This window comes from Dromaius novaehollandiae, chromosome 1 (assembly GCF_036370855.1).
Source record: "Dromaius novaehollandiae isolate bDroNov1 chromosome 1, bDroNov1.hap1, whole genome shotgun sequence".
NCBI lineage: Eukaryota > Metazoa > Chordata > Aves > Casuariiformes > Dromaiidae > Dromaius > Dromaius novaehollandiae.
The window spans coordinates 10,385,109-10,411,909 of NC_088098.1; the positions used below are offsets into that span (position 1 = coordinate 10,385,109).

The 26,801-nt window shown below is 40.6% G+C and overlaps 2 protein-coding genes across 9 annotated transcripts in view; one reads left to right on the plus strand and one right to left on the minus strand.

The window, feature by feature from the left end:
* Nucleotides 1-440: 440 nt before the first annotated feature.
* PSMC2 (proteasome 26S subunit, ATPase 2) lies at nucleotides 441-9,744 on the plus strand. The gene is made up of 12 exons (XM_026097673.2): nucleotides 441-657; nucleotides 2,950-2,987; nucleotides 4,256-4,337; nucleotides 5,274-5,373; nucleotides 5,725-5,856; nucleotides 6,484-6,556; nucleotides 6,701-6,796; nucleotides 7,008-7,172; nucleotides 7,670-7,757; nucleotides 8,511-8,713; nucleotides 9,290-9,386; nucleotides 9,471-9,744. Exons 1-12 carry the CDS (start codon nucleotides 588-590, stop codon nucleotides 9,626-9,628), a joined length of 1,302 nt encoding a protein of 433 aa, XP_025953458.1. The 5' UTR covers nucleotides 441-587; the 3' UTR covers nucleotides 9,629-9,744.
* Nucleotides 9,745-12,352: 2,608 nt separating this feature from the next.
* SLC26A5 (solute carrier family 26 member 5) overlaps nucleotides 12,353-26,801 on the minus strand; it is a 39,396-nt gene continuing 24,947 nt past the window's right edge. For 7 of the 8 annotated variants that reach the window (XM_064505424.1, XM_064505416.1, XM_064505407.1 and 4 more), the window contains 13 exons: nucleotides 26,587-26,739; nucleotides 25,259-25,341; nucleotides 25,020-25,167; nucleotides 23,310-23,423; nucleotides 22,919-22,996; nucleotides 21,930-22,025; nucleotides 20,317-20,423; nucleotides 18,997-19,066; nucleotides 17,386-17,478; nucleotides 16,300-16,422; nucleotides 15,176-15,388; nucleotides 14,882-14,936; nucleotides 12,353-14,287 (listed from right to left, as the gene is read on the minus strand). In XM_064505424.1, coding sequence (XP_064361494.1) covers nucleotides 14,145-14,287; nucleotides 14,882-14,936; nucleotides 15,176-15,388; nucleotides 16,300-16,422; nucleotides 17,386-17,478; nucleotides 18,997-19,066; nucleotides 20,317-20,423; nucleotides 21,930-22,025; nucleotides 22,919-22,996; nucleotides 23,310-23,423; nucleotides 25,020-25,167; nucleotides 25,259-25,341; nucleotides 26,587-26,739 — 1,476 coding nt within the window. In that variant the 3' untranslated portion in view covers nucleotides 12,353-14,144. The remainder of the gene's footprint in view (nucleotides 14,288-14,881; nucleotides 14,937-15,175; nucleotides 15,389-16,299; nucleotides 16,423-17,385; nucleotides 17,479-18,996; nucleotides 19,067-20,316; nucleotides 20,424-21,929; nucleotides 22,026-22,918; nucleotides 22,997-23,309; nucleotides 23,424-25,019; nucleotides 25,168-25,258; nucleotides 25,342-26,586; nucleotides 26,740-26,801) is intronic. The other variant, XM_026097642.2, reaches the window with a different exon arrangement.

The following is a 26,801-nucleotide window of genomic DNA, read 5'->3' on the forward strand; positions in this document are numbered from 1 at the left end:
CACGCTGCCAAGCGCGTTACACTGACACAAAAACCGCTGCTTCCCGAGCGCTGGCGGAGCTGCCCCCCCCCCCCCCCCCCGGGCACAGCCGGCTGGCCGCGGCGGCTGCTCACTCGCGGAGGGGCGCGGGCGCTGCTGGCGCCGCGGGAGCCGCCGGGCGGGCAGCAGAGTGAAGCCCCGAGCTCCCGCCCGGCGGGACCGGCCCGGGGGCCACGGTCAGGCCCCGGCGATGTCCCGGAGCGGCGAGGCAAAGCGAAGGTTATTTATTTTTTTCATCTCTGCGCAGCGCAGCCGCCTTCAGAAATGGCGCCTGAAGGCTGCACCGAAGCCTTGACAGCCGCGGAACTGCCGGGAAGCCGCAGCCCGGCGCGAGGCGGCCGCGGGCGGAACCCCGGCGGCGGCGGCGGCGCCGGGGGGAAGGAGATGCTGGGAGCACCGCGCGCGGCGAGCAGCGCCCGGGCCGGGTGCGCCCTCCTATCGCGTCCTCCGGGCGCGGGGCCGGCCGGAAGGTGCCCGGCGCTGCTGCGTAATGCTTCCGGGGTAGGGCGGGGGACGGGGCGCCGCGGAGCCTAGCGGAGGCCGCCGAGATGCCGGACTACCTGGGCGCCGACCAGAGGAAGACCAAGGAGGAGGAGAAGGAGGATAAACCCATCCGCGGTGAGCGGCGCGGCCGGGGGCGGCCCCGGGCTCTCCGCCTCCCTCCTGCCCCTCACGGGGGGCGTCCCGTCGGGCCCGGGGGTCGGTGCCCCGGGGAGCCCCGGGGGCGCAGGAGGCCGCTCGCAGGATGGGGGGAGGAGAGAAGTTGAGGGAAAGCGAGAAAGCTGAGAGAAAGAAAAAAGGAGAAAATCAGATTTAAAATCCCCCAAACGCCGGTTCTGGCGCCGCGCTCGCCCTCCCGGAGGCCTGGCTCGGCCGGGGGCGCTTGCGGGGGGGGGAGGCAGAGCAGTTACGTGTGGCGCAGCCTTATTTATTTATTTATTTATTTATTAAAGGTGCCAAGGAAAACTGAGGAAATTCCTGAGCACGCAATCTGATCCTGGGGCTCTGGGTTAAATTAGTAGATAGTGCGATGAAGAACTGGATTAGGCAGCTAACTATTAAATATTGCATCGAGGAGCAAATTGTCACTGCTCCTCAAGTTTTGTGGAAGAGCCACTGAAGGTTTGGAGTGGAGGTCCATGCAGTGCTATCTGGTTTGGCTGTTTTCAGGGCTTTCCAAAGCGCTCATAAAATTTCCTAAAAGAAATAAATTGCTGTGGGTAAGAGAGAATACCCTTTGTTGGTTAGTGATTAGTTAAAAGGTTGGGAGCAGACCGGGCAAAAACAATTTTTTTCCTTTGGAGGAATCCTGCAAAGCTCAGTGCCATATGCTGTGCATTGCTAGCACATTCATAAGTAATTCAGTGGAAGTGGGAGGGAGCGAGGGAGGTGACAGCTTCTGCTGGCGATAGCAACATGCTGAAAGCCAGCTGTGAAAATTCCCTCTTGTACCTTGGGTTCTTTGAATTTCATTTTCCATTTTATTTCATATCAGTAAATGTTAAGTCATACATCTGGAAAAAAAACCAATACTGTATGTGATCAGTGATGGACTTTGAACTGTTCCCACTTGGAAAAGAGATTTTTAAATTATAGCAATACAGTGCTTTGAAGATATGAAAATGTCAATAGAATAATACAAGTAGGAAAGAAAGAGAGAGCAACATAAACAAAATCCTCCCAAAATAGAGTGTAATCAATATCCTACCCAGATCTTCCATACTGTGTGTTTTTGGCTCCCTCCATCATAAAATGACACAGTAGAATTAGAAAAGATATAAACATGAGAGTGCCAGGGATGATTAACATGAAGGCTAGGACTGTGTCTGGAAAAGGGATGACTGTGGGAGAAGGGAGAGGAAATACTAAAGGACTGTTAAATTATGCGTTGTATGGAAGTAAAGAGGGAACAATAGTTACACAGTACAAAGTTAGATTTTTCTTAATTGAGGGTTCACTGGAGCAATCCTGTGGAACTTTGTGATAAAGCTTGTGCACTTAGTAGCTGATGCTGCTTGTTGTAACGCAAGAATTCTGAGGCCTGAATAACATTTTCAGATTCCACGTTTAAGACAAGCGAAAGGAAGCCCAATTCTTAATTAAACTCGGGTATTCCTTCCTGCACATTGTGCCAAAGGTTGCCAAAAGTTTACATGGATTCAAAAAGTTTCATGTAAAGAAAATCTTTTAAGAGTTGATAATAACAAATACCACTTCTGCAGTGGAGGGAGTGTCACTGTGTATTTGTCACATTTGTAGCTGTTCTTGTTGGAGAGAGGATATTGGATCAAAAAACTGTTCATCTCATCTATAATGACCATTATTATGTTTTGCATTTTACAATATCAAAGCTGAGCATTACGTTAGTTACTGGTTCCAGGCTGTGTACAGCTCCTTTAGTAGTTTCCAGGAACTTTTCAGTATATAGAAGAGGGGAGTGCATGATTTGTGGGACAGTTTTTGAGACCATCTTTAATTTGGTTGCTATTCTCCAATCATGCTGGGCATTTTTGAAAGAGAAGAAAGTGTTGAAAATTATTTCTATTGTAGTACCTGTTTTCTTTAACACCAAGAAACAAAAAGTTAAAAAATTAAAGTTTTTACTTCCTCTTCTTCAGTTGCTTTCCTGTAGTCACAGATTGAAAAGCTGTTCTGAGCAAAGTAAAATTTAAGTAGTTTGCTTGCTGTAAGCTCTGGGTAGTACATACCTTTGATCCACGAGGAGTAGCTGGAGACCCTGTTTTGTTTTTCTTTAATGTTTGATACTTTGGGGTTTTACTTTGATTTAGTGAAAAGACATAAACTTAAAATAATCTTTTTAAAATGTATATTTTCATCTTTAGAGGCAAATTTGGTATTGCTACTTCTGTTTTTGATATTGGACACTAAGTGTTTTCTGTCTTGTTTCAGCATTGGATGAAGGGGATATTGCCTTGCTGAAAACCTATGTAAGTACACATACACATGTGAGAATGTTAAAGAAAAAATGTGAGACTCCAGTTATGAATTCAATACAAGTGTGGAGGGATATTTATTTAGGGAGTACTTAGTAAATCTGCTTCTCCTACTGCCTTTCTCTCCTGCCAAAACCTCTCGTCTCTTGGCAAAAAAAAAAAAAAAAAAAACGACCCAATCCCCAAACCTAAAGATGATCGAGTAGTATTGGTAGCCTGGAACTAATGAAGTCTTCTTTTATGTTCGTGTTGTATGTTGTAGCTGATTGACATAGGGGTCTAACAGCTGCTGCTCTTGTAATGTTCTTTCATTGACCAGCTATTTTCCTTATTTTGTAAGAAACAGTATGTTTAAGACCTGTCCTCCCTGTCAGATTTGCTTGTTATCAGCCATCAGGCTAAAAGCTGTTAGTGAGGGTGCAGGTACTATCACAGATGATGTGATCTCGGACGGCCTGTTGCATGCTCAGTAAGGCTTAAAACAAAAGTTTTCTCCATCCATCGGAAAGTACTGTGGGTCTGTGAAAGAACTGTTCATAAAAATAAAACTTTCAGTTTAGTATATTCCTGGATATGTTTGTCAGAAGTCTGAATTTTAATGACACTGAGACTCCTTTTCAAAACTCTGGAACTGTGGAAGGACTGAAATATGTTTTGTGCCTACTGTGTCTTCCTTTTTTGCCAAATTGATATGAAGGAGATCTTATAAGTGAAATCCAGATCTTTTCTGCATGACAAGATAGTAAAGCATTTTATCAGATGTGAGCCTGATTTTATCAGGCTTCTGATTAAGCAGTTTGCCCCATGAACTTCCTGCTATGTTCTGTGGGTGGTGAGGAGGTTGGGTAAGACAGTTAAAGCTGTCATACAAATAATTTTTCATTTCTGTGCTATTCAGATAATGCATGCAGAACTCTTTCTATGTATAATTTTTAATATGCCTTTTTTACTTTAGAAAATTTTTAAAAATGAGGCTGAACAGTTTTAAAGGGAAAAACAAATCCTTGAAGCTTACAAACGGGAAAAATTTCCACTTGGATAGCGGTCAGAATTGTGTAACAGTACTTTGTAACTCCATATTTTTGATGAACGGATATGTTGTTGCTGGAGCTTAATGCTGTCTTTTTTGGCTGTGATCAATAGCTGTTTGTTGTACCAAGACAATCTGTGGAACCTTTTGAGACTAAATAGCTATTGGCATTTTTTCCTGAACATAAAATAGTTTGAGTAATGAAAGCTACACAATTAATCTTTTTTTCCAGGGCCAGAGCACATATTCAAGGCAAATTAAGCAAGTAGAAGATGATATTCAACAGCTTCTTAAGAAAATCAATGAGCTTACAGGTACCTTTCTTTCTTAAGATAAGTTTCAGTAAAAGAGCCACATATATCAAGCTGAGTGTTTTAAGAAGCTGACTTTTAAGCAACGACTACATTAGTTTATTATTGTTATTTTTCCAAAAAGGATACATTTCTGTATTTGGTAATCACGAAACTTTTGTTTTGTATGTCGTATCTTCTTTTTAATTAAGCAGGGATAAGTAATCTGTACGTGTGATTACAAAATGTTGTGCTTTAACGTATTTTTATTCAAAATGTGTATGTGTTATGGTGGCATGTAATGAATGACTCTTTCTGTCACTGTGTAACTTGTGATGTGCCTCAAGCTGCATTTGGGTGGTTATTGAACTTCAGTAGACTGCAGAAAACCAACATCTAACTAGTGGTGCTGGTCCCTGTATGAGGAAGAAAAGTGTATCAGAACACTTAGCATTTAAAATCAGTGTGGAAGACCTGCCAGAATTTCTCTTTCAAATAAACCCCCTCTATTCTTTTTCGTATATCGTGGAGATGGTAATTCTCATACCTGTGTCTTGGACGATGTATAATGTTTTTCAACTGTGTGAATTCCTTAGTTTCTGGAATCTTGCACTAAAGCCTTTCCCTCAGTGAAAGCACTTGCAGAGTTTCACTGCTTTTCTGAAACTTTTAGAAACACGATTATCCTTGAGATGTTTGTCAGATTTGGTTGGGATAGTCCCCGGGCTGCAAAGTTTTATCAGGGCGTGGATAGACTGGTGTCTGTGTGTTCAGGTGGACAGTCACACAGACCTTTTTTCTTTAGGAAACTTGTTTTTAGAAAATCCTTCAGGGGTGTTCATGTGCGTGAGTGGGTAAGATCTCAAAAAGCTTTCTGCAGGCTTATGTGTAAGGTCCTTGTTGTGTGAAGGACTGCCGAAGTTAGCTGCTTCTTCCTTAGCTTGTCTGTGTTTTACATAGGAATCAAGGAGTCAGACACTGGCCTGGCTCCTCCGGCCCTTTGGGATCTTGCTGCAGATAAGCAAACTCTCCAAAGCGAGCAGCCGTTACAAGTTGCGAGGTAGGTGGGCTGTTCCCCTTTGCAGTGGAGCTGCTTAGCGATATAGATATGTGGCTTGTAACTTGCTTGTAGACGTGCTTTTTTTACAAAGAAGGTTTAAGTCCTGCCCATATTTAAAGTGCTGTTTACTGTTGTGTGTTATCCTTGATCATGTGTTCCATATTTTATACTTGTACTTATTCCTGTAACAGTTTCATGATGCTATAATAATAGAATCACAAGCACAATAACTATTTAAGTACATTTGGAGAATATATAGACTCTTTCTAACATCCTTTTCCTGAGGCTTATGCAAATAACAAGGCAGTTAGCTTGTTTACCCGGTGGTGTTAATTGTATGTCCTGTGTTAGGTGTACAAAGATAATCAATGCAGACTCCGAGGATCCCAAATACATTATCAATGTCAAGCAGTTTGCTAAATTTGTGGTGGATCTCAGTGACCAGGTGGCACCTACTGACATAGAAGAAGGCATGAGAGTTGGGTAAGTAAAGTCTTTGTGTTAGCTTCAGTACCTAGTAAAATTTCTTTCTCATCTGATCGATCAGTTTGACATGTCAGCGACTGTTATGTGATATTTCTGTGGTGGTTGAAGTTGTAACAATAATGTCATGCTGTTAGAAGACAACTCTCAGAAATCTACATGCTCTGCTAGAATGGTTTGATTTTGACATCATTCTGATGAAAACAATGCATCATGGACCTCAAACTTGCAGTTCGGGCCCACAAGAGCTTCAGGGAACTCGAATGGCCTCATTCCTCTTTGGCAGTCTGTCTGGACACAGAGTGTCTACAAGAAAGTTTGCTTAAGAGGTGAAGCCAGTCCTTTTGACTTTTTGAGTCAATATTTTTCCCGTTTGCTCTGTTGGATATTTTGAAGTTTAATTTTCAAAATATTTTGGGATTAATATTTTTGGAAACCTTGTACTTTCCTGCAAAACAGGAATTCCAGTTTCTAGCCCATTCTGACTGTTGGCTTTTGGGGCTGGGCTCCTTTGATGCCAGAGAAAATAACAGTTTAAGAATTCACCTTCTTCAAATTTGAAGTTGTTTCTTCATGACAGTTTAATTAACAGGTGTTAATATAATGCTATTTATACCTTCTCACCAGGGTGGACAGAAACAAGTATCAGATCCATATCCCCTTGCCTCCGAAGATTGATCCCACAGTCACCATGATGCAAGTGAGAACTGCCTTCACTTATCGTTACATTTTTCTACCTTGTAATTTTGATACTTTGGCTGGATTTCGTCTCTGTCTGTTGAAAGCCTGGGGAGAGAGGCAGCATCAGGTCGTTCAACTAATCTCATACCTTTTTGTTACACAGGTAGAAGAGAAACCTGATGTCACTTACAGTGATGTTGGTGGTTGTAAAGAGCAGATTGAAAAACTGAGAGAAGTGGTTGAAACCCCTCTGCTTCACGTAAGCAACCTCCAGATTGAAACTTTTCGTATTATGTTAAAAGTATTTTGATCATCGTGTTATCTTCTCTTGTTTTTTCAAGTGCCAGTGTAGCTGATTGCAAACAACTAAGTGAAAATGGGCTTAGTTTTAACAAATGAATACCAGCCTTGCCTGGTATAAATTTCTTTTCATTGATAACTTTCTTGCTTTTTGTTTACCACCATTACAGCCTGAAAGATTTGTTAATCTTGGAATTGAGCCTCCCAAAGGAGTACTTTTGTTTGGGCCACCTGGTACAGGCAAAACACTCTGTGCTCGTGCTGTCGCTAACAGGACTGATGCTTGCTTCATCAGAGTAATTGGATCTGAATTGGTGCAGAAATATGTGGGAGAGGTAAGAGCGAATGTTCTGTGGAAGGTGGGGTGCATTGCAGATTTCCCTGTGGCAGAGACCAGACACCCTAATAAATATGATGGATGGATGTACTTGCATGCTGGAGGGGGTGGAGAAACTGTCAAACAAATCATTGCAGGGTATGAATCAGACAATGAGTTATAAAACTTGAACTGTGCTGTCAGCAGTGAAATGGACCTCGCAGTGCAGAATTTAATCTGTGGTTTAGGAGGACACTAGGATTAGGATTCTGTTCTGCGCTATATCATTTATTTTTCAGTTGGCCCCAAGGTAAATCATTTAAATTCAGGAGAAGTACAGGATGAAGTGTAGTAGTCTGTTTCTCCTTTGTAAATTGTTTTAGGATTTATGAATGTTTCGTAATACATGCTTGTACAAATAAAAGAGTTTTATCATTGGAAACTTAGAATTGTTTGGAAGCATGAAAAGTTTGATTTTGATATCTTTCCTTAACAAAATCTTGATGTTGCTTTCAGGGAGCTCGAATGGTTCGTGAACTCTTTGAAATGGCTAGGACTAAAAAAGCTTGTCTTATATTCTTTGATGAAATTGATGCCATTGGAGGTATGTTTGTAGCACGCATAACTGTAATCTTGTATGAAAACCTTCTAAATTGTCTTTTCATGTTGTAATCCTTTCTCTGGATTGCTGCATTCCAAGAAATGTGCTTGTAATTACCTAAATACTTAGCAAAACTACTAACAGCGTGGACACATCTACTGTTTGAGAAACTATTCAAGTGGTTTATATAGCTTGAAAATATTTAGCCCAGCAGAGAAGTCATTTCTGCATATTTGGAACACCCAGATGATTTAAACTTTAGATGAAAATCTCTGTACAGTGTTCAAAAAAAGTACTGTTAGCTTAAACCTTTTTCAAGTTCTGGACTGTATACTTAATCTTGCATATTGCCTGAAAATAAAATGAATTCATTTCCCCAAAGGAAATACTTCAGCCCTTTGGGAGCAGAACAGTTTTCACACAGGCAAATGGGGGAGGATTTTGGTTGAGGGGAGGAAAAAAACAAAATACATTCATAAATGTCAGCAGCTTGGTCATTTATTAGAGAGGGAGATAGGTCCTTTAATATTAATGGTGAGGATACAGTGCTTATAACCAGGGAAAATACAAATCACTTTTTGGTTGAAATATGTCATTTTCAGATAATCCTCTCAAACCTTTTTAAACTTGTCACAAATATTTGTTTGTAACTTAAAGTGTCTTCCATGTTATCTTCTACACAGCACCTGTGATGACATCTCAGCCATGCTCTGAAGGTCACTTATTTTGTAAAATACATGTGTCTTCTCTTTGCAGGCGCTCGTTTTGATGATGGGGCAGGGGGTGACAACGAAGTGCAACGTACCATGCTGGAGCTCATCAACCAGTTGGATGGGTTTGATCCACGAGGCAACATCAAAGTGCTGATGGCAACAAACAGACCTGATACTCTGGATCCAGCACTGATGAGGCCTGGGAGGCTGGATAGGAAGATAGAGTTTAGCTTGCCTGACCTTGAGGTCAGAATGCTTTCCTTTCACTGCGAAGTATATTCTGATATCAGAGTTTTTCTTCACTTCAGACGTTATTGTCTGGAAGCAGTTTAGAAGAGTTAACAAATGCAGCATAATAATGCAGCATGTATAAGTTATATACATGGAAATTTGGGGGATTAAAGATATTTCAAATAGGTTTTCCCACATTGCACAAATTCCATTCCTGTCAGGAAGCCATGGAAAATACTATATTCACTGTATGTTTCTGACTCAACAGATAAAGAATGCCTTAACCAGCTCCATGATTTAGTTCTGAAGCTGGAGTGTGGTTTATTTAGTTCCTTTGAGAGAGATTTTTTTGTGGTACTTCTGCCTTTAAAGCTCTTTTAGTTATTTTCCTAATTTTGTTTCAGGGACGCTTAGTTTTCCATTGCTCAGACATTCTAGTCCAAACATAGGAAATGGTAGTTAGGCAACAAATAAATAGAGTTTTATTTTCCATCTGCCCTTGCTGTGGATGTGGAGAGCCGCACACAGAGCAGGTCAAATCATTTCCTCTTCCAGAGCTTGAACACTTCTGTCTTCCAATCTTTTTTCCAGGGAAGAACTCACATATTCAAGATACATGCTCGTTCCATGAGCGTTGAAAGAGACATCAGATTTGAGCTGTTGGCTCGACTGTGTCCTAATAGTACAGGTAACCTGATCTTTTTTAACAATTTTGTGTGTTTCATTTCCACTTATGGTCAGTGTTGAATTCATTTATCCCTTTCTTTGAAAGGAGCTGAGATTCGCAGCGTCTGCACAGAGGCAGGCATGTTTGCCATCCGAGCACGTCGAAAAATCGCAACGGAGAAAGACTTCTTAGAAGCTGTGAACAAAGTCATTAAATCGTATGCGAAATTCAGTGCTACCCCCCGTTACATGACTTACAACTAATACCTTGGAATGTTTTTCCTGTTTCTATTGTCAAACTTTCTATGAAACAAAAGTCCATGTGTAGTAATTCACACCTTGTTCGTGGAAGCTAGAAATAAATGGAATGTTCCAACCAACAGGTGGGAGTTGATAATGAATGTGTTCTGCACTAGTGGGGTATTGCTACTCCAGAAAAAAAATCTTGGTGAAAGGCCAATGCCACAACCAGTGAGATATTTTTAAATCAGGTATCTGAGCACTGTTGTAACTGTAAAATTTAGATTCCCAGGCCCTATGTACACCCCCAAAATTACCACGTATGTTGGGGAAGCACTGAAAGATCCCTGTGAGGACAGTGACTCTGGGTGTGCTCAGAAATGCTTGCTTGATGCTAAGCACTGAGGTACAGGTGTAGTGGGGAGGTACAGCCTGAAAAATGTGTTAGGAACTGCACAGGAGAAGAACTGAGGAGGAGACACTGATACCTCAGCAAAGGTGCTTGGTGGTTAGATATTGCCCAGCCCAGCTTTTGTTGAGGTTCTTCTGTATTTTATGAAATAAGTGCTGGGTCAAGAGGGAGATAGAAGTAAGTATGATTTCACAGCCCTGTGGAATGGAGGAGTCCTTCCTCCCTCCCATTCCTGCTCTAAAAAAAATTTAAAGTTTGACATCAGTCTAAATCCACTAGTAAGCACTGTGCTGTATCATGTGGCTTGTCTATGGTGCTGCTATGCACAGAGTATGAGCCTGATAGTGTCCTGACATGCTGGTGGTTGGGCAAATAGCTGACAACATTAGAAGGCTGATCATAACTAAAAATGATCAACAGCCTTTCATTGTGTTTTCAAGTGTTGCATGCTAGCACTGTGGGAAAAGGGATCTTTTAGCAGGTCACTGATAACAGTTTAGCAAGCTCAGAGTGTCAGATACAACTTTTTTTTTGTAAATGGGGAAGTGTGTACAATAGGGAAAGAGTTTATGTGGTATGCTTGACTCTAAGGTTTTGGCTAAGGTGACAGTATCCTGATAGGCAAACTGGGGTAGTGTGGTGGTTTTGTCCACGCCTGCTTGAAAAATACTCATCTCAACAGTTATGTGTTATTTTGGAGAAAGCATTTTGGAGAGGGGGCGCAAGTTTAGGAGTAGGACAGAATTTTTTTTCATTCTGAATTTGAGAGGGAAGAGCGTCGGAAAGCGACACCGACTGAATCGCTATTTCAAGTGCTGCACTTGGTAAATAAAGTGTACTTTTTACTTAAGAAGGATAAATGATGTATGAAAAAGGAGATTGGAACTTCCAATGGATCATGAAGTACAGACAGAAAGGAGGGGGGGAGGAATGTTAGTCTGAGTATTAAGTGGTAGCTCTACATCAAACAGAAGCGAGGTTAGTCAGCGCTATCTGCTGGTGCCAAGGCTTCAGCAGTGAGCGTGCATAGGCAGTACCCTTCAGCTGTAAACAAACTGGAGAGGTGCAAGGCAGGAGTGTTGTTAGGAGATCAAAGGACATAGGAGTTTGTATAAGCCTAAGGTAGAGTTTACATTTTCTGCTATCTAAATAGCAATCTGTCAGTCAGAGAAAAAGAGGACATCACTTTACTTTTCAGCGGGTGGCTTAGGCTAGAGACTAGGAAACACTGTTACAGCTGATGGCAGCAACGCACAGGAAGGTGAAACTAGAAAAAAAACTTTGATTTTATTTAACTTGCATGAGTTACCAGCAATTCTGGTAGTACCTGGAGTGGGTTGCACAGTGTGAATATCTAGGATGGCCTTGGGCAAGGGCTTTTGCCCCCCCCCCAATTTCAGCAGCTTCCCAGAAGGTGCAGCTGTTGCTACTGAAATGCGAAAAGCAGCATTAATTGCATCCTTGTGGTGGCTGGCAAAGGAGAGGGATTCACATAGGTAGGGGAGCCAGGAGCAGTTACACATCAGCACAGTTCATAGCAGTGTTTCATTAGAGCTATGAAGAATGCAAGAAGGATGGTAATGCAACACATGGACCATTTCCTCAGCTCTAAACTATAGGCTGTGTAGGCCTAAACTACTTGTAAAGAAAACACTTTCCTATTACATCTTTACTTCTTGTGTCCCCTTCTCCACCCCCCCAAATCTTTTTTTGAGCTTCCAGGAACATACAGGAAATCTTCAGTAGTGGACTGAGCTTCAGAGGTTCTTCCCTCAGCTGGGCCATGCCAGATCTGGTCTAGAGACCTGTCTGTAGTATTCTTTTAGGCTAGATGCACACACACACGTGCTTGCTCAGTTGGTGTCCCACACCCATTCCCCCCTCCCCACCCAAACTACAGCAGACCAGTTCTAAGGAAAGATTTTTATCTAAGGAAAAACACTGGTTACGTTAAGGGCTACAGCTTGCTCAAGCACGCTGCTTAGTCCATACTACTTCTCTTCCAGGAAAGCTGTAGTCACAGTTATAGAACTGAACACACGCACAATTAGCAAGAAGGAGGGAAGGAAAATGCACTATCTGCTGCCAGCTACCTAATGAAGATCAGCAGGTAGCTGAAGACACTGTTACAATGAGGGGCTATATCAAACGCCCTACAAGGTGTTTTGCCACTGTGTTTTAGAGAAGGTTTTGTGTTTTAAATGAAGCTGTTAGGTTTCTTTCTCCAGAGCACAGATTGTTTTGCACGCCTGATTTGATGCGTGGATGGAGGTGGCCCTTCCTCCTAACCCCTCAAGAGCAGACACTTGCACATAAACAGTCTTGCAGAGACAAAGTAGAGAATATGGACAAGTCCTGATAAGCACTTTATTTTAGAAGTTGACAGTTTTGATGTGAACTGAAGAGACTATATAGTTAAAAACAAGCTGCAACAAGCTGAAAGTAGAAAAATATACTGTATGTAGATACAAAGGCTTGTTAAACTAGTTAACATTATAAAATGTACCAAAAGTTGCTTAAATAAATACACACAATGTGTTCACATAATGTGAATGCATTCGAACCATCCTTTGAACTCCAGCGAGGCAGTAACTTCTGATGCAGAATGCTTCCTATCCCTATTGGCAGGGCAGACTGAGGAAAGAAAACTTCTTCCCCTACTGCCCCCAGGTTTTGGGAAAGACTGTTTACCTGAAGCAAGCCCTGATTGCAACAGAGTCAGAAGCAAAACAGACATACTGTGCTGCGCTCAGAAGAGAGGAAGTAGCCTGAATTCCCTTGTGCACAGGCCCTTTGATTTGAGAGCACTAAGTGATGTGTCACCAACACACCACTTCCCCTGTGCTGTTGAAATACCAACAGAGAAATGCTGTTATGTTCCTACCTGCTCAGTTTCATAATGACTTTTGCTAGGCAAAGACAGGAGTTGAAGATTTTTTTTCTGTTTGAATTACTCCTCTGTGTTTCACTTCTCACATCTGAAGTCAAGCAGTACCATAGCGGGTGGTTGTAAAGACAAAAACAAACTGGGTTTCTTTAAAGAAAAAAAAAAAGGCACTTTACATTTTGAAGTTCTACTGAAATCTATTTCACAAAACAGTTAAGCTGAGGCAGGAACAGCAGCGGTGGTAGGAAGACAGCTCAGGCAATGGAAAAATGCTTAAAAAAATTTTTTTTGGACCACTGAGACTTTAGACCTTGTCTACCTTCTTATTCCAACTTAAACTGCATATAGGGCATAATTTCTTAATTTATTAGACCTGATCCCTGCCTTAAACCAGTTTTGTCTTCAAACCTTGAAGCCAAATTAATTTTAACTTCAACTCAATTGTATTCTTTTCTAGAAAGTAAAATTAGGTTTTGGCAGTGAAAGTACAATATTGATAATGCAATAATTATAACAATCTATGGGATCCTAATTTGAAATTCACTTAGAGTGCAAATTTTCAGGCAATGAGTAGATCAATATTGTTGAGAGAGGTTAGATACTTAAAAAACATAAGTGTACCATTCAGGTTTAAAAACAGCAGCAGCTAATGCCACCAGTGTGAATTCATTAATCCAGCTGGCAGATAAAAGATAACTTTTATATAAATCTGTTGTATGCAGATGTTGACATCAGGCACTCAATGTGACTTAAGAAAATTTTTTCAGGACACTGGTACAGTGCATTGCAATTGCAGAAGAGTTATTTCCTGCAAGATCCCACTTTGTAGTGAGTTAAAGTGCCCATTTTCTCAACAGGAATAGGAATGTCACCTTGTCTATTCTCTACTTTGTGTTTCACTATTTTACCTGCAGCTAGTTAAGTGCAATCAGCTCAGTGCAGCTATTCCCTCTGCCACATACTGATCTGGACTGTAGCAGAACACACCAAATTTTCTTCAGTCTTGCATAATTTTATGCTTGTATGTCATTGCAAGGCTACACCCTGATTCAGAAAGAAAAAAATTAAAGAGCGTAAAGGCTTCCAACTCCTTGTCCACTATTCCTATGGTGAATAAGCTCCCACTCTGAACCTGTAGATGCAAATAGCCTTATGCTCTCTTTAAACTGTGCAAAATTACATATTGGAAATGAGTCTCTATCAGCATAAATTATGACTTCAATTCTGCCAGATGCCACTCTTCAGAGGTCCGAGGCAGTCTGTGAAGCAGATGAGTCTTTCACATGGCAAGCAAGGACAGCATCATGAATGCTGTGAAACAACAAATCTCTTGTTACAGTGTTTTCAAAAAAATTCAGTCTTGTCAGCTCGTTCATAACAGGGCCTGCGAAATAAAAACCAAACGTAGCGTCAGTGCATAACCTAAAGTACAAAGATGGAAGGTAAAGGTATCTCAGGAGGAAGATTTGTTTTCCTAGCTTCATTTTTTTCTATTCACAAGGAACAAGTTGAGACAAAAGATGCAAATTAAGTTGTCATTACTCAAAATATTTAAAATATACAGGGACTCACATGACACTTGCATTCAGAAAAAGTAATTCTCTTATCCAACCATAATACAGAAACCTATTCTTGTCCCAAGTTGATACAATTCTGAATGACAAAAGCGAGGAACATTGCAAGCTTCTGTCCTCATGACATTACAATTTCAAAAGACTAAGCTAGGTGTGACATTTACAATATGTCAGCTGAAATAAATGGGAGCAGGATCTAGTTCTCCCAGAACTCGTTATATCAGTGCTTTATTCTCACTAAAGTGAAGGCTCTAATAAACATGGGTTTGCTTTTCCTGAGTCCATTTTATGTGAAATAAGCACTGGTACTACTGAAGTACCTGGCAGTAGAAAATCCAGGGCCAGAGGGGGAAGAGATAAAACACTAGTCTCTCCCACAAAGCTCACAAAAAATCTCAACTCACCACTACAGCCAGCAATATAGACACAGACACCAACTTCTTTGTATTCTTTTATAATCTGCAATGGAGTTAAACTGAGGTTAAATACAGGCATATCATTGTAGTTTTGAAAGGCATAAACTAGTTACTTGTGAGAGCTGCAATTTCCACATTCCCCAATATTTAGCTGAAAGTCGTGAAGCTACAGAATTAAAGCTAATTCTGAGAGACGCTGGGTTATACTTCAATTGGCATTTATATCCTACATACCTCACTTACAAATTTTCTATGTTTTTTGGGGGAAAAAAGCCTACTTACTGATTTTAATGTTTTTGCTCCAACTGAATCCACAAAGTTCACTGGAGTAAAATCCAGAATTAAAGAGTGGACATTTGTTTTTGGCTCCATGAAGTATTCAAGTTCATCAGGAGACCTGTCTTGCACACTGTCATCTACAGAGGTAAATTGTCCATTCACAGGTAACTCTTCATTTGCTATCTCATGTTTTACACCTGCTTCCACATCATTAGTCTGGGAAAGAAGACAAACGCAGCTTAATGACAGCCAGTACTTTTTCAGTGTTGATCCCCTTCCTCCCCATACACATCTGTTCCTTCAGCCTCTAAAAGGTGAAGAACTTTAAAGTCCTTTTCCGTAATGGTTTATGTACACATGTGCTTCCGCATCTTATCTATATCAAGATTTAGTCTCTTATGCCCATCCTTCTTTCAGCAGCTTTAAGCTGTTATCTCAGGGGTGAATTACTCATTTCCCTCAGACATTGACACCTGTTTATACACCTTTACTCCACTTCCTTGCTTCACCCCTGCTCATCCTGTTGAGGCCTATCTATTTAGAAGAGCCAGCAGTCAGGCTCCTAACTCAGGCATTTGGTTGGTTTTCCAAGGTAGCAAGCACACACCAGCTCCTGCAGTGGGGATGAATTTTAAATACGCACAAAAGCACGCTGTGTTGCAGGAAGCCCTTCTCAATGCACCTCCCTTAGCCATGCCAGGATCAGCAGTGTGGATGGCACCTTTTTATTATAGGAGCTGCTAATTTGAGTTCATTTTATTTTATCCTATTGCTGTATGATGTGCTTGCACATTTGGCATAATAGGGGCCCTCTACCTTCTACTGACACCACTGCTGGAGAGAGTATGACAGTCTGGGAGGCTCTGCTCCCCAGTGTGGTGCCTGAATATAAGCAAGGTTCAACACAAATTATCCAATCCAGCCCTTGCAGATAAACCTCTGACTTTAGTGTTAATCTCAGCAGCCTGTTCACACTGTACAACGTATGCTTTCTAAGCCTGCCTGTTCACACTGTACAAGGTATGCTTCCTAAGCCTTCCTATCCAAGTAGCACTCTTTACCTTGTGTAAACAAGAATGCTAACACAAGAAAGTGTGTTAGGTGATAAAACAGAGGTAAACATTTACCGAAGAACTCACTAGCTTCAAGACAGCTTTCTTCTTGGGTTTGTTTGCTTTCTTTATTGCCTTGGCATACCTTTTCTGGGCTTTTTTCCTTGCTGCTAATATAACACAAGGGTCCACTCCAGTCTGCCGTGAAAACAAAAGCATGATCAGATGAGATTCAGCTCATTAGGATGGCACTGCAGTATCAATTAGCACTAAATTGATCACTGTCTTAAATTTAAGACACAAGCCTGCATTATTCAGCTTCCCTTAGTAGGGGTGAGGGTAGTATAAAGAAAGAAGGAATAATCTTTGCAAGCATTGTGTTAATGAGATGAAAAAGACCCCTTTCTTGAAATCAGAGGGTGTCATGTTTCAACAGAGTGCTGATTTGAGTGCAGAAAGCAAAGGGGAGAAAAGTGCTTTTGGACACAAATTGCTAATACCTCTTGCTTTGTGAAGGTAAGTACCACCCACCTGTTTTGTATAAGACTCATCAGGGGAGCTACAGAAAAATTTTTCAGAGTTAGTAAGGGTGCAATTGCTGCTGGTTTCAACAGCTCCAGCTATTCTGGGAGGCAGTTCTGTCCCAGCTAGTTCTGTTATTGCCATTCCCTCCCCATCAAACATAGGCTGAGTTTTGATAGGAGGTGAAGTAGCCTCTGTAGGCAGGTAATTCGTAGCTCATGAGTGGCATTAAATGCCTACAGTATTCCATGGTCTTATACTCCAGTAATGTTTATTCCCTGAGAAGGAAGCCTTTACTCCTAGGCTTTTTGTTTTCAGTCCAACAATTACTTACTTCTTTCTGAAAAAAATGTGTTGGACCAGCTTGTGCTATGTTCACCACCAGACTTTTTCACTCATGAGAAGCTGGTATTAGGCTACGCTCCCTCCCACCGTTCTGTTGCTTACTAAGCTGATTTGCAGTTGGCTGGAGGGTCACTTTCTAGCATCTTACTGATTACCGCAGGCTGAGAAACACTGTACCAGGAGCTAGGCTAAAGGGGCTTAAAGATGATGCACAGAAGGCTGAGCCTTGAGCATGTTTCAGAAGCCAGTTCAAGTATTCCAGACACAGGACATAAAAGAATTTGCTTTACTCACCTTTTTCTTCAGTGCACTCATATATGACTCACTATTGGCAAAATAAAGTGAAGTATTAGCTTGAAATATTTTTATTCCAGGATGTTCTTTAACCTAAGGAAAAGAACATTGGAGTGTGCACAGTTAAGTACTGCCCATTCTAGAAGAAAAGCAAATATTTACATCTCTGCCACCTACTTGATCACAGGACATGGGGATACCCATAAGTATGAAGCCCAGCAGCCTAGCCTGAACGGCTATCAGCATGCGTCAAACAAAGGCGGCCAGCACTGTCGTGAGCAAAGCTAATTAGAAGATTAGAGCCTCCACCTTCCCAAAAAGATAATCAAAATATTGCACATGATGTCATGTAACATTTCTCCCTCCCTTTGTAATAAAGAAATGTACAATCATGAAAAAATTAAATATCTGCAGGTCTTTAATGTTATCTGCAGCTGGTATTAATACGAAGAAATCAGGCAGATCTAGAAATGCTTCCTCTGAGCTTCCTTTCTTCTTACAGGTTTAATGATCTCTCTCTCTCTCCCTATGTATGCGTACAAATAAATATTTCATAGAGTTCTCAGCTACCAAAAATATCAAAAATGAACCTTTAAGAATCTTTGTTTTTTAAATAGGCCTTTACATAGGTCTTATTAATATCACTTCTTCCCTTTACTTTAAGTGAAGTAACCTCTAAACAGGCCTTTGGACTCTGATATTTTAAATGAAAGTGACCTGGCCTGCAGCAGAAATCAAGCCTGCCATATGTGGCTAACACCATATTTATACAGGAGGAAGAAATGCTAATTATATTTACTACAGCAAAAGCAAAGACTCCTCTACTTTGCACATGGCTATACACACATCCACCTATACTTTTGCTTTTTATCATATTCAAAGTAGAACTGTGTGTGAGAGAATGTTTTTGGATTACAGCATCATCTTCTCACACACATTTAGGACTGGCTCCTAAGCAAAAGGGGTAGCCTTCCCAGCAGCTTCTCTCAGAAAACATGGCAAAGAGTGCAGAAAAGTCCTAGTTGCTGCTTCTGAATAAATATAACATATTTATGTCCATTATACTTACAAAATCAATTGCCTTCACCAACTTTTGGTTGAACAAAATGGCATTTACAAGAATTTAAGCGCATGACAAGCAGTGGTACCATTAATCATGTATGTTCAATAAGCAGGGGAAAGGAGAAGGCAGGGAAATGCTGTTTTGACCACCTTGTGCAATTTTAAAGAATACATCAGCTTTGGTCTTGGGTTCCATGGATTTTATGCAATACAGCTACAGGAGAATTAATGAAGCTGGCCTTGTGTGCATTTGTATACACAAGCAGTTTTAGCAGTAGTATTCCTATAAACCTTATCGTTTTGTACAATGATAGCACAATGATAGCTAGTACAATGCAACTCACTGAACCTGGCTGAATGTATATGTAGTACAAAAACTAGTAGTAAAAACTATTGTGCTCAAAATGCTAACACTAAATTCATCTTCTCCCCAAAGCATAAGTTCAGCACAAATGCATAGTATGATAGGGTTAAGCAGCAAATTACCCCAGCAATCTTACTTTGTTCGAATACATAAAACTGTTCAATGCAGGAGAAATGCACTCCTACCTCTTCGTACTCTTCCACATCACAGTAAATGTCAGTGTCAGGAATCTGACCAAGGATTCTGTACTGAGGGCTGGAGAGAAATGGAAGCAAATATGTGTCACTATTCTCATTTCCAAGGTGGAGAAGTAAGAGTTCAATATATATTGAAACCTATTTTAAATGGTCATTTTGCAGTGTCTGGCTGGTACAGGCTTATCTAAACATGGTCAAATGCAGCAGGGCAGTTTATGGAGGAAACATAATAAAGGGACCATTGGTGACTGCACAAGTTTGCTTCTGTCAATATGAAAATAATGGAGAAACTTAGCACTAATGTTGTCATTTTTTGAAAAGCATAAGGCAAGTCATGTAAAGTTACAGGGGAAATTCTCTTTGGTGTAAACTGGTCCAACTCCATTGACTGTCTTGTAAACGTGGTAGCTCATACCAGCAAAAAACATGCTGCAATTTCTAAAAACCATTCTGCTCCCAGGACAAACGCGCCTGAGGACACAAGCATTCCTAACTCACAAATAGCGTGATAGTGAAGTACCAATACTATTCTGTTTGCAGGGACGAAATCATACAGGGCTGGCATAAAAACACTTTTATTTATGCAGAGTTGAAATCCCAGAATTTAGTTTCATTTAAATGCATACAGAAACTAATATTTTTATACATTTTTCTACTTAGACACCCAAGGCTTTGAGCCTAGAAACCTTATGTCACAGGTGAAGTCCTACCCACATATGCCTATTCCTGAGGTCTCTTTTACCCATAAAGAAGACATTCCCCTCTGGACCCGGAAAGTTTCACAGTAAAAGCTTTGTCACTTTGAATGGGGGCAGAGGAGAAGTGATCTGAAAAACTAGCAGGGCATGGAGACTTGTCTGACAAATTAAATTTTTTTTATGTAATGCCTAACCATTTAGGTATTTATCGCATATGACAACTTGTACTCAATCAGGACAATGAGTGTGCACAGAATGACCATTTACTGAACCCAGCATTCAAGCACGTTTGAAGTTCTGGCCCCTAGGCCTTAAAGAAAAAAAAAAGTAACATGACAATATCACAATATAAGAAATCAGAAATATTCTTTTTATTATTGAGATTGCAAGTTTGGTGCCCTCTCCAGAAATTCTGTTTTCATAAAAATAACGTTTGAACCCTGAATCACAGCCATACATCATGCCTTGCATGACCTACCTGATGAAGGAGATTCTTTACTGCATGCAGTAGAAGTGGGTGGAAAGGTCATCTCGTTATTTTTACCCTTTGAACAAACAAAACCACCCAGAAGACCAGCAAATACTAATTTTGAGAAAGAATAAATCTGACCTTTGTGTTCTGTAAATAACGGTTATCATTGCAAACGTTACTGCAGTAAGTAAACCATAGTCTAGTCCCAGGAAAAGAGAAGCCACAAAAGCTACCACCCAGATGGCCTAAAAAAACAACCAAAAAAAAAAGAAAGGGGGAAGAGAAAGAAAGAGAGAGAGAGAGAGGGAGAGAGAGGGGGAGAGAGAGAGAGAGAGAGAGAGAGAGAGAGAGAGAGAGAGAGAGAGAGAAGCTCTGAATTATTATGATTGTTATGAATCCTTTTCTGTTAACAACAAAAACAATAGCATGATTCAACCTGAAACATATGTAATCACTTTTAGGCTGTAGTGTAATTCTTCTTCCTGATAGTACACTATAATTGTCTTAATCTCTGAGGAAGGCATAAATGCTCAAGACACACTAGCATATCATCTGACAAATTAACTGTCATATTAATTAATACATTAAATCCTCTTCTTCAAAGGATACCGCGTTACCACTGGACTTGCAACAGCTTAGAATTAAAAAAAAAAAAAAAAAAGAAAAAAAAGTTCAGGCCATCACATCCATCTTTCACTGAGCAGTAAGCTGGGCCATGTTGCAAGGACTGATATTTTGCAGTGTGCACTGTGTATATACTACTGTAAAAACACGCAAAAAGAAGAATGGCCATAAGAACTCCAGAATGAGCATCTTTGTGTCCCTGGAAGAGACAAACCACTGCATGGGAAGGGAGTTAGGAAAAAGTCTGCGGAGCTTGCTATCGAAAAAGGGAGAACCTGAGGCTTCAGGTATGGTAAGGTCTGTGTGTCATGCTCCAGTTGCATCTCTGAGGCAGCAGGATTGTGAGCCAGTTCTCAGATCTCACTGAGCAGCCCAGGCCAAACATACAAGCAGACCATTTGCTTCTGGTCATCTCAGGGATCTAGTTCTCTGGTTGTCAGGAATCTTAGAAATCATATGTATGCCAGGTGGCTGCGACCAACTCTTAAGGTTATGTATCTACTCCAGAGGGTCAAAGACTACCTGTAGGTACTTTATGATCTCTGTCTCGTTTCCAAGTTCCCCCAGAAGCAAGCCTGGTATTCTCGACAGCTGCTGTTGCAACTCCTAAGTCTTCTTGATTTGGGTCAGTAACAACCTAACATGCTGCCAGTTAATCCAGGAGAAACTGCTACCAAAATGTTCCCCACGATGCACTCTTAGTTCTAGTCCACTCCAGCTACATTTCTGTTTTGTCTTACAAAAGATTACAAACACTCTCAGGCACTTTTCCTTGTTACTTTGTATTTCAAATGCTTCTCAGACATTCCCACAACCTTCAGTGCACTTCCTATAGCAACACTGCAGCAATACTGGTAGGTTTCACTATAGGAAAAACTTTGCTTTTACTGCAGTCAAACTACTTCTGAACTGCGTTAAAGTTCAGTTTGTTATACAACAGCTAAAACAGTCTTGTCTGCAGCAGATCACTCTCCTGGCGTACTTAAAGCTCCATGTCTTATGTCCATCTGCGAGGCAATAGCCAGTCTTTATCCACTTGATAAGTTTCTACTTTGTTTGGGGGGATAGGAGAAAGGGAAACAAATTTATTGTAATAACATACATGCACTGAGCTGTGTACTACTCACCAGTTCAATCCTACTGATTCTCCAGAAGTATGCGACATCTCCAAACTGTTTAAACATTCCTTTCAGGTTCACCATTACAATTGCAGCTAGCACAGTCTAGGAATATTGCACAAATGCTATTTTCAGAAGCAAAATGAAACCACTGACAAGAACTTCTCAAGGCCAACATAATCATATTTCTGTGCTTTGTACAACTGATGGAAGTCTACTAAACATATGTTCCATTTAAACAACTATTCAAGTAGTTCAGTAGAGATATGCTTCTACTCGAGCCACAGAAATGGCAAGCCAGAGTCAGTAGAGTTCGATTTACTCTCTTTCCTGCCAAGAGAAATCACATGCTCCCGAGCTCCATGCTGCTGCAATTACACTGCCTGTAGTGCCTGCAGCCGCTGGAGTATAAACTCAAATTCAAGTTTCTATACAATACACTGCAATGGTTCCTGCAACAGTCCTGTAGGCAGAACCCATGTTACATCTCCTATCAAAAAACCAGGAACTGCATATCATCCTGTGTACATGTCACCAGAACCAAGCTTCTTTTTTTTTAAAATCAGAATATATGTATTCATGTAAACATATTTTTATACAAATATAAGTAAAATTGCAAAAGCAAAAAGAACTCATTATGCTGAGCCATCATCCAGCCCCAACCCTTTCCCAGCTGAACTACTGCTTTAACTTTTTAACCTCTTCCCAAAATGTCTATGCTGCAAACAAAGGAGAATTATTTAAAGACATCACTTTTCTGTTCCAGAAACAGAATCCAGAATGGCCAATGTTAAAAACAACAAAAAGCACTCTGGATCTTTCAAAATAGTTAATAATTTCTAGCCTAACTTACAGCAAAAACGTCAACAAAATTTAAAGGTTTCTGGATTGAGGCCTACTGTGTTTACTTACTGATCACCCTGCAACCTTTATTTTAATCAACAATAGCTAGTTTCTGTTCACTGACATGCAATGCCTAGCAGGCAAAGTTCCCTTACCTGTGGAAGCGGTTCAAAGAGGTAGCCGATAGCCACGATTACCAACAGAACCATGATTGAAGAGAGCGTACCTGCAATCTGAACAAAAGAGGCAAGAAATGATGTTCGAGTATTAAGCAGTACCCGCAAAGGGCAGCACTGATTAGCTAACCCTTACTGTGCTTTCAAAAGGCTGTTTGTTCTAGCAGCTTGTGATACCTCCCTCTCAATTTGTCTGCTTTCACTGTCATGCAGCCTTCTAACCTGACCCAACCTGCACTTGAAACGCAGGAAGCTAGTTACTCTTTCTGGCTGCAGGCAGACAAACCTGGCAATCAGCTGAAGCTACAGGCCTTAGCTTTGGAGCTGCAAACAGCAGACTTTGTCTGGCTCAAAATTTGAATCTACATACCTGAGTTTTTCCACCAGTGCTTTCCTGAACAAGACTCCGAGACATTGAGCAAGTGACTGGAAAGCTTTGGAAAAAAGACCCCACAGAGTTGCATATTCCCAAGGCAATAAGTTCCTGTGTCAAACAATAGAGCAAAATAAGATGCAGTTATACTTAACAACTGTATGAAGATGGAGCTTATCCAAGCATAGTAAGAACCACCTCTTACTTTTATTGCTTTCTAGCAAGTTTATTGTAGCGTACATTTGTGGTTCTCACACATGCACAAGTTGATGCATGTTAAAATAAATTAAAAAAAGTATTTGATTAAGTGTTAGAGACATTTGCCACCTCTAAATGTTACCTTACAAAGTCAGATTGAAAGCTAAAATGAATGACAGAATTGCTTGTTTTAAGGATTTCTTCAGTTCACAATTGGCTTGAATTCTAACACTGAAATTACATGGAAAATGGTTTCTTACACAAATGCTGTTCTCTACTTCCTACCCTATACTATATATTTAGTACTATTAAAATCAACAGTAGCCTTGCCTGTGTTTCTTTGGGCGAGTGATCTGTTGCTGTACATGAAACAAAACCAGTGTGTGTATATTGCTTCATCAGGGAGATTCCACATGAGAAACGTTATCGTGAGCCAGACCAGAGCTCCATCTACCCCAGTACCATGTTTCTGACAATGGCCAACAGCAGACGCTTAAGAAATTTTATGCTTGTAATGGCATTTTCGCAGAATACTCTGTGCCCTGTTATTTGTAACTGGGGGCATTTGAGTTGTAGGTATTTAATAGCTTTCCACGGGTTTTTCTTTTTGAGTTTGTTCAATCCCTTTTTAATCCATTTAAACACTCAGCACACATTATATCCTGTGACAAGGAGTTCTATAGTTTAGCAGCCAGTTGAAGTAGCATCTGGCACTTCCTGAAGAAAAAGAACTAGATACTTAACTGGGGTCAGTGACAATTACTTTAGCTAAAGTAAATAGAGCTGTGTCCATTAATGCTAGCTGTGGATTTGTCCCCTGATCTCTTTGGGTAAGAGAAAACAATGATATGAAGGATAAGATTCATCTGGTCAGTTGCAGAACTCTACAGGTAAAAGTCATTCAAAATCCATTTATGGTCAGAGGAAGACAGCCACTTTGAAAGGGGAACAGTTCAATCATGAGATCTTTACTCTAACAAGGGCCAGTTATTGCCCTAGAGAATGAGAAGTTGCCCATTTGCAACATGTGGAAATAAAAAGCAGTGGCATTTTGATGGACTTCTGTTTGGAGGGAGTAACAGTGGAGATCAAGCACCTGTAAGGTATCACTTGAATTTCTAAACCAGAGATAATAGTTCTCTGGTACATAAAACATTGCATTCATCACGTGGGAACCCTATGCTTTGCTTTACTACAAAAAGTAGAGATGAAGTAGCTGCCTAATGAGCAGCTGTCAAGGACCAGGGATCAGTACACAACTGCATTGAAGGTAGGCTAAGAAACAGCTGTCTGAAAAATTAACATTCATGCACATTTTCAACTTTAACAGAAACAAGTTTCTCAAAGCAGAGAGCTAGAAATGAATCTGGACAGCCAGAAGAATTTAAAATTCCGACCTGATTCTACAATGAAAGAAAAGCTCCATTTTGTCTAAAATCCCATCCTAGTTTAACGATGAAACAAAGGTGGTACTGAGAATTTTAAATAAAACAACCCAAATATTTTTACCTGATTCCCATCAATGGTGTAACCATGTTTAAGTGCAAAGATCTTGGCCATTGACACAGCCATTGAAAATCCAACTATTGCTATTGCCACTGCATCCACAAATATTGTTGGAATGAGCCGAATCTCAGGAAATTTTGGTGCACGTAACCTTGGAGAGGAAATGGTTATAATTTAATATAATAAAAGTTACATGACATATGGAAAAAGGTATATTTTGAGTAAGAATATATTACCCCTACCCTTTAGGAATATTCCCAACAACATCCACTCCATATGAGTCAGTCAGATTCATTCCAGCTGAAACTCCTGTGCCAATAATTACCTGAAAACTCACACACACATTTGTAAACATCAGCTAGAAAGAGACAAAGCCATCTAAAGGAATAACAGCAGCTGATTAGGGATAATACACATATGGGTTTGAATTTATTTGTCAATCAGCTTTTTAAGACTTTGTGGGGAGGCAGAGAAATAGATAAAGAGGAGGAAGTTCCAAGATCTTCCCTCCATCGCCTTCAACTCCCACTGCTTTTATGAAGTTCTTTTGCAAACAATTAAGTGGAACATGGTATGGCATGATCTGAATCACTCAAATCCCCTTGAGTCAAACCCAGCTAGAGTATCGCACACATGGTAGTATTCTAAAGGAAATAAAATGCAAGGACAACCCAACAAGGGCCACACTGCCATATTTTCATGTGTATAACCTGCACATTATTGGTAAACACAGCTGATTGAGCAGCAGTGATAGTTACAGGCCTAAGAAGATCTCTTACTACTGCCTTACTATCAAATAACACGCTAGCACATCATCACCATCTTTCTCAATAGCACTCCTCTGTTCTTTCTACCTCAGCTGTACCCATGCCTTCAGTTATTCTCTTCCTCAGCTGATTTTGTGCAAATTGTTTGAGAGCTCCAGTTATCTGAGAACACATTTTAAATTCAAGTATTTTCAAAGGTGAATAAGTTATCTGAGACATGGGCTTTGCGTGTATTAAGATATTCTGACAACTGACTGCAGCATTGATTCTGTTTTGAATGACTGCTCTAAAGTACATGGATAAATGAGTCTCAGGAACAGAGAAAGGAAGGTAAAGAGAGTAATAACTCATACCAGTTCCTCCTCCTCTTTCCACCATTGCTTTTTAAAAAGAAGTTCAAGCCCTGCAGAACCTCTGAAACAGAGGCATGCATAAGTATCTTTCTTCAGGAGAGGGATTCTGAGCTCTTAGGACTCTAAGTGGGGAAATGCCGCCCAGAGAAATGTTTTGCAGAGACTCAATCAGGTGCCTAAATGCCAGGATAGAGTGTTTTTTTGACAAATGTCTCCCTTGCCATTGCCATAGGAGACAGTGTCCAGCAGAAGTTGTTCTAAAGCCCAATCAGACTTGACTGATCATTTCTACAGCTTTAGAATAGCTGCATAATTTAGCTATAGGACTTCATGTCAGGAATACATTCACCACTGCGTTCTGTGAGACTTCCTCTTAACATGGCTTCTCAAAAAACAAAGTATCGTAAACAGAATGCACATGCAGAAAACAGGCATTTGCAACTGACTTACCACAATAATCTCCATAGGAATAGGAACTGGAAGCTTCTTCTTAAACCGAAGATTGATTTCCTTGCCAATCAACAACATGACAATGCATGTTAATCCAACAATCAATGAAGCAACATTGGTTGTTGTGATTTCTGAAAGCACAGCAGCTATGCTCTGCAACACAATAGAAGTATCAGAATTATTCATTCATTAAGATCAACTGAATTTATTTTTTT

Excerpts from the sequence above, each read along its gene's own strand:
- PSMC2 (XM_026097673.2), top strand. The coding sequence starts at position 588 with ATGCCGGACTACCTGGGCGCCGACCAGAGGAAGACCAAGGAGGAGGAG. Across the intron at positions 4,338-5,273 it reads GAAAATCAATGAGCTTACAG|GAATCAAGGAGTCAGACACT; the intron begins GTACCTTTCTTT and ends TGTTTTACATAG. Across the intron at positions 5,374-5,724 it reads CAGCCGTTACAAGTTGCGAG|GTGTACAAAGATAATCAATG; the intron begins GTAGGTGGGCTG and ends GTCCTGTGTTAG.